Source organism: Monopterus albus, unplaced genomic scaffold, assembly GCF_001952655.1.
Source record: "Monopterus albus unplaced genomic scaffold, M_albus_1.0 scaffold4.1, whole genome shotgun sequence".
Classification (NCBI taxonomy): Eukaryota; Metazoa; Chordata; class Actinopteri; order Synbranchiformes; family Synbranchidae; genus Monopterus; species Monopterus albus.
The window spans coordinates 6,546,507-6,557,391 of NW_018127884.1; the positions used below are offsets into that span (position 1 = coordinate 6,546,507).

General features: G+C 38.9%; 2 protein-coding genes across 7 annotated transcripts in view; one reads left to right on the forward strand and one right to left on the reverse strand.

The window, feature by feature from the left end:
- Positions 1-6,094, reverse strand: part of usp10 (ubiquitin specific peptidase 10) — a 25,984-nt gene extending 19,890 nt beyond the window's left edge. For 2 of the 4 annotated variants that reach the window (XM_020607135.1, XM_020607128.1), the window contains exon 1: positions 5,768-6,094. In XM_020607135.1, the coding sequence (XP_020462791.1) occupies positions 5,768-5,788 (21 nt within the window). In that variant the 5' untranslated portion in view covers positions 5,789-6,094. The remainder of the gene's footprint in view (positions 1-5,767) is intronic. The other 2 variants (XM_020607153.1, XM_020607144.1) reach the window with 1 other exon arrangement.
- An 836-nt stretch (positions 6,095-6,930) lies between these two features.
- Positions 6,931-10,003, forward strand: marveld3 (MARVEL domain containing 3). 3 transcript variants are annotated; one of them, XM_020605506.1, is made up of 4 exons: positions 6,931-7,234; positions 7,987-8,235; positions 8,381-8,478; positions 9,081-10,003. In XM_020605506.1, exons 2-4 carry the CDS (start codon positions 7,997-7,999, stop codon positions 9,689-9,691), a joined length of 948 nt encoding a protein of 315 aa, XP_020461162.1. In that variant the 5' UTR covers positions 6,931-7,234; positions 7,987-7,996; the 3' UTR covers positions 9,692-10,003. The 3 variants fall into 3 exon arrangements, with proteins under 3 accessions (XP_020461162.1, XP_020461153.1, XP_020461145.1); XM_020605497.1 differs by lacking the exon at positions 6,931-7,234 and adding an exon at positions 7,244-7,404; XM_020605489.1 differs by lacking the exon at positions 6,931-7,234 and adding an exon at positions 7,418-7,643.
- Positions 10,004-10,885: the final 882 nt, after the last annotated feature.

Below are 10,885 nucleotides of genomic sequence, written 5' to 3' on the forward strand. Positions count from 1 at the left end.
ACAGTGGGTTTATAATAAAACAATTACGACCATTAAAAAGTATGAAAGGAGCTATAGTTTAGATAGTTTTTTTTCTTAGCTGTTACCTTCAGCTTAGCAAAAAAAATATAAAATAAATCCATTTGTGGATGCCTGTCACATTTTCTTTGGGGTGGGTTGTCACATGTGGCAACTGTGACTTTGGGTGGGACTGACAAGATGAATTAAATATTATCGTTCTTCTACTGTTATACAAGGACAAAAATAAACTTATGAATTTTTAATGTTTGTTCTTATGTGATTGTTAGGCTGTTGCAATTGAATGAAATTAAACTTCTTAAACTGCATTCATTTTTATTTTTTCTATTTAAAATGACATAGGGGCATTGTTACAAGTGCACAAGATGTATTTGACAGTCCACATCTCTTGAACAGAACAGTCTTAAGGTTGCTCCATTCTTATCTGACACTTTAGGCATTCCCTTTCAATGTGTAATGTAAGCCTACAGTTTTTGAGGAATTCCTTTATAAAAGTAAAAAGTGTTATTATGCTTATATCTCATTCTTTCTAGGCTTAGAAGATAAAAGGATGGTATTGCCAAGACAATTTCCATCCCCACCCTCCTGATATTAATTATCTTGAGCACAATTTGTGCTGTTATGTCAGTTAAACTGACTGGGTGAACCCCCCCCCGCTGTTCTCTGTAAATAAACCCGAAAGCACTCCCCATTAAGTACTACACACAATGAGCTGCCACTTTATTAGTAATACCTAGGTAAAATCAATACAGTCTACTACAAAAGCCCTGCAAAACAATATACTTTGTTACAATATTCAATTTTTCATACAATCAACTTAAAAATTAATCTGTGGAGTCATTTGTAATGAAAATTTTATGTACTATAAGCTTTTCAAATTCAATAGTAAGTAGCATGCTAACATTTTAGCACATTTCCAGATGAACTATAAAATGTTAACATTAGTGTAACATGCTAAAAATGAAAGGTACAGCTCAGGTGAGTGGGAAATCACTGACGAGATGTACACAAGTCTTGTTGAAAATCTGTGCTGGAAAAATTTAAAAGGTGACCTGTAGGGAAGCCAGACACAAAAAAGAAAAATAATGGAAATCACCAAAATGTTAGTTCTGACTAAAGATACTGTAGATACTGCACACTCTGCACTGCTGTTATTGCACCTCTGGTTAGATGCTAAACTGCAATTCATTGCCTTGTACTTGTACATGGGTAATGACAATAAAGTTGAATCTAATCTAATGTTAACAGTCAAACAGTGCATCCAGAAAGTATTCACAGCGCTTACCTTTTTCCATTTTGTTAGGTTACAGCCTTATTCCAAGATGGATTACATCCATTATTGTTTTCAAAATTCTACAAACAATACCCCATAATGACAATGTGAAAAAAGTTTGAAATCTTTGCAAATGTATTAAAAATAAAAACAAAACAAAAAAAATATCGCATTTTTACGCAAGTATTCACAGCCTTTGCCATGACAATCAAAACTGAGCTCTGATGCATTGATTCCACTGATCATCCTTGAGATGTTTCTACAACTTGATTGAGTCCACCTGTGAAAAATTCAGTTGATTGGACATGATTTAGAAAGGCATACACCTGTCTATATAAGGTCCCACAGTTAACAGTGCATGTCAGAGCACAAACCAAGCCATGAGGTCAAAGGAATCGTTTGTAGATCTCCGAGAGAGGGTTGTATCAAGGCACAGATCTGGGGAAGGGTACAGAAAAATTTCTGTAAAAGGCACATGGCAGCCTGCCTGGAGTTTGCCAAAAGGCACCGGAAGGACTCTCAGACCACGAGAAACAAAACTCTCTGGTCTGATCAAACAAAGATTGAACTCTTTGGCCTGAATGTCAAGCGTCATGTCTGGGGGAAACCAGGCATCGCTCATCACATGGCCAACACCATCCCTACAGTGAAGCATGGTGGTGGCAACATCATGCTGTGGGGATGTTTTTCAGTGGCAGGAACTGGGGCTGCGTCCGAAACCGCATACTGTGACAGTACGTACTGAAACAGATGAAGTACCTACTTACTGACCGTTAAAACAGTAGGTACTGTATAGTATGAAGCCTGGTAGTATGAATGAGATTCAGACGTACTACATCCGCCATGTTGATACATCACGTGACATACGTTTTCATAGCAGCGTCTTCTTCGTTGGATAACTCCTCTCCCGGGGCATCATATCATGGGATAGTGAAGTGTCCATCGTATGCACACTGCAAAATCCAACCGGAAGCAGTAGGTCATCCGGGTACTTTTCGCCTACTGTTTTTGGAATACTACGAATCTGGACATACTACTCGCCTCGCCTACTGCTTTTCGCCTACTATACAGTATGGTAGTAGGCGGTTTCGGACGCAGCCTGGGAGACTAGTCAGGATCAAGGGAACGATGACTGCAGCAAAATACAGACACATCCTTGATGAAAACCTGTTCCAGAGTGCTTTGGACCTCAGACTGGGGCGACGGTTCATCTTTCAACAGGACAACGACCCAAAAATAGGCGTGCCAAGCTTGTAGCATCATACTCAGACTTGAGGCTGTAATTGGTACTAAAGGTGCTTCAACAAAGTATTGAGCAAAGGCTGTGAATACTTATGTACATGTGATTTGTTTTTTTATTTTTAATGAATTTGCAATAATTTCTAAAACTTTTTCCACATTGTCATTATGGGGTATTTGTAGAATTTTGAGGACAACGATGAATTTAATCCATTTTGGAATAAGGCTATAACCTAACAAAATGTGGAAAAAGGTAAGCGCTGTGAATACTTTCTGGATGCACTGTACTACTACTGTGCCACATTTAATGGCAATGCAAGCAACAGTTGTTGAGACATTTTGGTCTGGACTTAAGTAGCATGGCCAAAGCGCCAATGCCACTGAACTTGTAGCTACATTTCTGGTGTACCTTTGATGAATTTTGCCTGACTATTAGGGATGGGACAATATTTGGAAATTCAATATGCTGCAATACAAAAATGTCAATATGTACAGTTTTGTCCATTAATATCTCATGCAGTCTCCACCAGCAACTCCATATTTTTTGTAAATAAGATAGACTAACAGAACAGAAGTCAATATATCTGGTTGTTCTTTACTTAAGAGGAACAAAGTACAAGCATTCTGAAGCTAGTCAAACATTGAACTTTGTTTGATCATGACTGAATCAAATCTTACACACCATATCGTGAAAACGTCACATCGTCCCATTCCTAGTGACTATATTGAAAACTTTAGGCAAATCAGCTAAGTGATTTCTTTGTGCATCCTGTGTAATTTTCACAAAAGGGTGGTGAGGATTATAATCCAATTTACAGATTTATGCTTCAGAGGAAATAAAGAGCCATTACAAAAATAAAGAGGATGTTGTAATAACAGTTCAAAGTTGCGAAAGCACCTAATAGCCATGCCATTACATTGGGTGACTTAACTGCAATCAACACAGCTAATGTGGTTTACCGAAACATCAATGTGACTGCATTTTAATCAGTTAGCCATTAATGTTCAGGGTCTGGACGATGTGCCATATCTACTAGTTTGATAAGTTGAGAGGAATAAACTACAGTTTTCATGTTCAATGTAATAAAGAAATGTTACCTGAAAACAAAAAATGGTCACTTTGCATTTAGATTCTGGAAGACAACTAATTTCCAGGCATAAGAAATATGTTGCAGCTATGTTGGCAATAAATGCTACAGCATCTAGATGCCTGCATCAAACTGATAAGGCTAAGTTTCATTTCAATTTGATATTGGGTCCATATGTATATCCACATCAACAGTAGTTTTTATCCAGTAAAAGGAGCTTCTGGAGGATTATTAATACATGTTATAGCCACACTGACAACAAATGTTACAATGAGCAAAATATTACTGTCAGCTGTTGTACTTTTCTGCCAGCATGTGTAGATACAAATATAGAACAGTGTTAAGTATTTCAAGAAGTACCTAAATACTCAGAAGAGTGTTACCCCATATGCTACTGGAATCTTGTTCTGCTTCTGATTATTTGGCTGCACCACCAGTTTAACGACTTTTCTTTCACCGATTTGCTCTAATGTTACAGTTTTATGGACTTTTGTGCTTTTTATTCCACTCATTTGTCATTACTCATGGAATAAACCACTGTGATAGCAACACTGTCATTTGACTGCATGGTATTTTATAAAGAGGGCGAGCATTTGAAATAAGTTTATGTAACACAGTAAAATGGTTTCCAAAACAGGCAACCAGACAAAAAAAAAACAAAAAAACAAAGTTGACAGAAGTCCAAATTTGGTTGCCTGAGGACACTGGGCAACTGTTAAGGTGGAGCCGTGTGTGTACTTAAACTATTTAAAAACTCTGCGTCATGTTATTCATTCTATGCCATCTATACAGAAAATAATATTAAAAGCCCTGTCAGGGTAGGACAGTTCAATATCAATGATTAAATACGTGGTGATTTATGTGACAGATTAAATATTCTTTTAAAAATTACAAATAAGCCCACCAGTGTGCTTGAAAGAAGATAAGGGTTTCCCCCTTAAGCTTTCACTTTGCGGGACAGTGAGCCAATAGAAACACTGAATTATAAGGCCAGGAAGAAGTGTGAAAGCATGCAGAATCAGATCTTTAGTGAAGTTTCCCCTCCTATGGTTGTTAGCCATGTTCCGCTTCTTGAACTGTCAGCCACAGTTTGAAAATGATTAACTATACCTAGCATAATTTTCCACTGCGTGGACTTTTGTCTCAAGTTAAACTTTAATTCAGTCAACTACTAGAAACCTCATACCTCGCATGCTTAACATTAGCTAGATTTCCAGAAGTGTCTTCCCACATGACTGCTAACTTCCTCTGAAATGACACAAAACGTGCTAAAATCTAAGTCATAAGTAGACTGGTGGTGTAACGGCACTCTCTTCTAGCAGTATGCACGCTCAATCCTGTGTTTAACGGTTTCCATATCAAATACATCTTCGCTGTCAAAGAAGGCCCACACAGTCACATTTGTATTTAGCTAACCAGCTAGCGCACTGACTGCGACGCATGACTATAAGTTACCACCTGTGCAAAGCTATTACTTTGTTGGAAGCTAACGAACAGCACGAATTTGTTGAATCCTAATCCACAACAGCTTCGAAAAAGAAAACTGCCATGTGCAAAACATCCCACAAACCCGTCATGATGCTTTCTAACTGCACAGAACAAAACTACTTATAGACTAGTTATTAACAGTTACAAAAATGTAGGCTCGGGCAAGGCCTCTCGCAGACATTTAGCAGGTGGGCCATGCATACACGCAGCAGTTTTCTTGGTCACTTTTCTCTATGAAATAACACGTGACACTTGTGGGGTTTTACATAAAAGACTCACGAACCTGAGATTAGGCACGCCTAAATGTTGTTTAGCTAATCTGGGCTGTCATATCACAAAAATTGCAGCAGATAGTACCGCTATCTCATTTGAATGGAGAACCCTTAGGCCCTGTTAGCTACCACGCTGGCTGTGTTTCAGTGGGGTGGGGGGGGGGGTGGGGGAGCATTAGCAAGCGCTTTTCAGTACTTACACTTTTCAATGACACGACTAGCCAGATATTTTAAATAACAACATGCAGCTAAGTTTCTACTATAGTATGACACTATTTTAGGTCAAACTATTGTCCATATGAGGTGCGGTCGTGAGTCTATAAATAACGTTATACAGCGTGCAACAACAGTTGTCATGCTGGCTAATGCTAGCCAGCTAGCTTAGCTACCTGGTTGCTGTAAGAAGCCATGCTCCCGGTGAGGTTCTCTCTCTCCCCCGCTGACAAGATGAAAACTCTCCCGGGAAGTTGTTGCAGGTTTGTAATGACAGTTACAAAAGATGTCCTACTCCGAAGTCATTGTCATTTTCCCAACGTTGTCCTGGCACTCGCAAATTTTGACCCATGTAAAGCATCAGCACTTCATGCTGATCGCCTTGCTGTCACCGCCATTTCTATCTAGCATCTTCCTCGCTTGCTAGCAAAGCCAGCGCGCGGTCGGTTGGTTGTAGTTACAGCGTGAGTACAAGGAATAACGGCAAACACTTCCGGTGGTTAATTCTTTTTGCTCTTCACAATAAAAGTCTCCATCTTTGCCCAGATGCAAGCAACACAAAAAGGATACAAGGAGACAACAACAAAGGTTAACTACACAGAACCACAAAACAGGAAAAAATTAAATAATTTAAAAAATATACAAGACACAAGAAACAGCTACAGAGAGTTTTAAAAAATGTCTACAAAGGTGAGGGGCAAAATAATCACAAGAAGATATAGCAAAGCTACAAACCATTTTCATTTTGCATGGGTCCCTTGCTCCTGTGTAGGAGAGGAGAGGCGGGGCGGGGGGGTCGGTCATGTGTCTATGCCCAAGGATACATTTTCCTATAATCTGTCCATGCCTGACTCTTTCAACCTGACTTTTCATATTTGTTGAAAATGTTTCGAATTGGACATATTTCCAAACAAAATAAACAAATTACATTTGCACAAACAACTGATAGTAATCCCAGAGCTTTGTGAACACTGAAGTCCTGAGGCCCTGGGTCAGTTGCCTGCTTTGGCTGGAAATCCAGCCTTGCTGGGAAGGTACTAAATGAATGGGGGGAAATGTGTAATAATCAGTGTTGCTCCATTTAGTAGCGATTAGTAATGGTCACTGACAGTTTACATTTATAGATAGGTTACTGAAGTAAGATAAACTTAAGTGGAAGTGGGGAATTATCTTACGCTTAATGGATTTCAGTTTGAACCTTGAACCATGGTCCAAAGTTGTTTTGACAACTCGACCTCAATTACATTGATCGCACTTTTAAGTCACATTTGTTTTGAAATATTTCTATGCCTTGCCGGAAATACTTAGATGTATATGATGATTAAAGCGTGACCGTGTGCTCTGTGCGTTTACGTCCGGGTTGGGGAATGAATCGCACATTTTTTGTTTATAAAAGTTGAGCGTGATTGAAATCAGTTATTTTAAAAATGCAATTTATGATTTTTATTTGTAAAGCTGATAGTGTCCTATAATATTTGAGTCAAGCCAACCAATGAAATAAATCTCGGTGACTGGTTTTATTCTTTCATAAACAAGACAGACATAAAAAAAGACTATTAGGCTAATAAAGTAACACGCTCCTACAGCCTACAATAGAATAGGCTACTGTACTGTATATTCATAATCTAAACATCCAATACACGGTAAGCTATTGTGACGTCGGAAAAGACACCTAAAAGCTTTAGAATAGCGATAGAAATGTCGCTGTTTTATTTGTCCCAAGAAATTAGAAAGTAGCTCGAAGCTAGTGGGCGTGGCACAGCACAGGTGTGTCAGGAGGGAAAGAAATCCCAAACACAGGAAGCTGAGAAAGGTGCGTTGTTATTTTCTCGACGTAAATGAAAGCAAGGCCATGAAGTGCACAGAAGCCAAAAGACGGAACTAATGTTCTTTGTATTTAAAGAGAGTACCTTTGTATTATTCACGAGCCTACGATCGTTTCGCTTTTACGTTTGTTTGTTTAATTAGATCTCCATTATCACAGTATCTATTCTTCCTAAAACGTGAAAGGGAAACCTTACGACAGGGAATACAGTTGCGTCGATATAAATTGTGAGCAATTTAAACAATAAGTCTATACTAAAGTGAAATTATATGTAATCACGTACATGTCTGGTTGAATTTATTAGCATTATGTTCTCCTTAAGTATGATCAGAATGTCCTACAGGGAAGTCTGTGGGTCTCAAAATCCTGTTGCTCGACTAGCCTTTTTCTGAATGAAGAAGCCTCTGTCTTTGATCCTTTACCTCTCCTTGCCAATTAATCTAATCTTTATTAAGTAATCTTCCTCACTGCTTTACTGTCCACAGTATCAGTTACAGAGCTGCAGGCTGATGATCCACTTTGTGTATTAGAGTCTGTAATAGGATTCATGTCCATAATCTTCTCTTGTAGGCAGAGGAAGATGCCAGAGAGGGGAAGACACCACCAGAGGAGTGATGAATATGCAGGGCACAGGAGCAGAGATAGGGACTATTCACAGAATGGGGACCACGCTCCATATGATAGTAGATATCACAACCAAAAGCCAAGAGACACAGACAGGAGTGCTCCTATTGATGACAGGAGGGCCAGGCACAACAGGCAGAGAGAAAGGGATCCGCCTGCTTACAGAGATCGCAGCCGTGGAAGGCCCTCAAGCCTGTAAGGGACCAAATACTTTATAAAAACTAGGCCCTGCACTCACTCTCATGTCTTTCACACAGACTGAAGATTGCATGAGGCAGGGTTTTGCAGTGTATTTAATGACAGTTTTGTGTAAAATGATGTATTGTTATTTGTTTTGTAGGTCCACAGAGACATCAGTGTATCACTCTTCAGTGGAGTATTATGAGCCACAAGACACACAAACTCTTTACAATCTCAAATATATCGTAAGCAGTAGAGGCAAGTATATTTATTTAGGGTTCATCTGTGAAATGTTAGTTGCCTGTTAGTAGGTTTTTAAATTGACCATTCTACTATGGAATGTTTTCTTTAAGGACTCTTGGGAACAGGCACAGAAATGATTCTGTTACCATTCATTTGCATTCAGGGCTGCTGATTATTAATTCATCTGCTGATCATTTCTCAATTTACTGATTTTTTTTGCCTATAGAATGTCAGGAAAATGTCAAAATATCCCTTGTAGTTACATATCTTGTTTTATCCAGGCAAAAGTCCAAAACCCAAAGATATTCACATTATTACTAGTATATATGACAAAGAAGTAGAGCATATCCACTTATCAGAGAAGCCGCAAACAGCAAATATTTGACATTCTAGCGTGATTAGCCACTGAATAAATCAACTTATCAACTGTTTACTTGTCCCTTGCATGGGGATATGTACATACACATTGAGAGCCGCTGTACCAGAATCAAATTCCTCGTGTGTCTGACACACTTGGCCAATAAAGCTGATTCTGAAATTGTGATTTCAGCTCTGCTCTCACAGCTTCATGTTGCTATAGGTTCATATCAGTATTGTGCTCATCCTGTGTCTCCCAGGTCTCTGCCAGCTTATGGAAATGTTTGTGAATCTGCTTATAATCATCTGTGCCGGAGTGCCATACAGCAACAATGGGGGTTACCGTGACCTGGCTAGTCTCGGTGGACTCTACTATTATTATTATGGTGGAGCAGGTGCCTTCACTGGAGCTGATGCAGACAAGGTGAATCAGCTGGATCAGCAGTTCCATCAGCTCCAGCGGCCTGTATACGCCCTCACCATGGCCACCGGTGGGGTTTTAATGATCTATGCCTTGGCCATGCTTGGCCTGGGAATTTTCAGAGTCCCTTACCGCTGGCCCCCTATGCTACTGGGTGAGGCTTTGCTGAACTTCCTGATCAGCCTGGGCTACATCCCCGCACTGGCCTTCTACTTTATTAAGCTGCAAGAAATCTACAGTAATCCTGTCTGCCAGGAGAGAGAGCAAATGTACAAGAGCAAAGGTCACCAGGGCTATGACTGCAAGTTGACCGGTGCTGATATCGCAGGAGGTCTCTTTGGGGTGCTGGGAGTGTTTGTTTTCATCTTTGGTGCCGTGTTAGCTGTCAGAGGTTTCAGGTCAGTGCGGGAGCTAAAGAGGCAGAAGACAAATGAGGACAATAATTTTTAAGTGGCCTTTTCTTCTTGAAACTTTCCAAGAGAAAAACATTTTTTTTTGTTATCAAATTAGGTGTAACTGTATTAACTCCTGTTAAATGTGATTGGTGAATCAGCAAGTCAAGTTTTTAATACCTTTGTATTACTCCTACTTGTTTACATATGGTGTCTGTTGTGTTTTATATACATATATACGGTAATTAGGATTATTTTTACTAATGACATTTATGTAGAAAAATAGTCTTTTTTTATGTCAAACTTTTATTTGTAAAGGACCATGTACAATATTAAACATAAATGTTGCCATTTGATGTATTGTACCAGAGTTCGCTTAAAACTCATTTTCATCTGCAGTTGCTAACTGTTTCATTGGCAAAAAAAAAAAACAAGCAATCAAGAAATCCTCGGTTTTTCTAGAAGAGTTGGTTGTGTAGTCGTATCAGCCTTCACCAGGTACAGTCTCTAGGGGTTTTCATAGGTTTAGATTTCTTTGGTAAAATAAGTTTTGTTGCAGGCCTAAGTCATTTAGCACTTTTTCAATATTATCTCAGTCTGTTGATCATTGGGCAGTCAAATCTTTTTACAGAAGGTGTTTGTGATAGACTGAGCTGCCTCGTTCATGGAACTAAATGTGTCTAGCACTTGGAAAGGAAAATGTCCAGATAACTGTGTCACCTGCATTTTCTGCATCAAGGGAGATGTGCAGGAAAGTGTCCTCTGCTTTGAAGTTGGAAGGTCTTATTTTGTCTTAATTTGTATGCATTTAAAAATGACAGAAGCCAAAATATATCAGTCATATGAAATAAAATAAATGATATAATGGCTCCTCTGTTTTCAGTCTACCTGAAAAAAGCAAAGCTTCAGACTTTGTTTGTCCCTAAAGGTCTTATATCACTTAGGTTAGGTTAGGTTAGGTTAGGTTACTTTATTTATACCCGTAGGTAAATTTGTCTTGCAGTCAGATCAAGTGACATCCTTGACACATTCACAAAATACAAGAATAAAATACAACAACACATAAAATAAAACCTGGCGCCTACACCGAACGTAATAAAAGTACTCAGGGCTCCACCAATCAAGACATAAAAGAAAGAAAACATCTGAAGAAAACCTAAAATTACTTACAATATATTACTACAGCCTATTTAACTCTATAACAGCAGCAGGGACAAAACTATTTCTATACCACTGCGTTTTACATCTCGGG

Excerpts from the sequence above, each read along its gene's own strand:
- marveld3 (XM_020605506.1), top strand. The coding sequence starts at position 7,997 with ATGCCAGAGAGGGGAAGACACCACCAGAGGAGTGATGAATATGCAGGG. Across the intron at positions 8,236-8,380 it reads CGTGGAAGGCCCTCAAGCCT|GTCCACAGAGACATCAGTGT; the intron begins GTAAGGGACCAA and ends TTTGTTTTGTAG. Across the intron at positions 8,479-9,080 it reads ATATATCGTAAGCAGTAGAG|GTCTCTGCCAGCTTATGGAA; the intron begins GCAAGTATATTT and ends TGTGTCTCCCAG.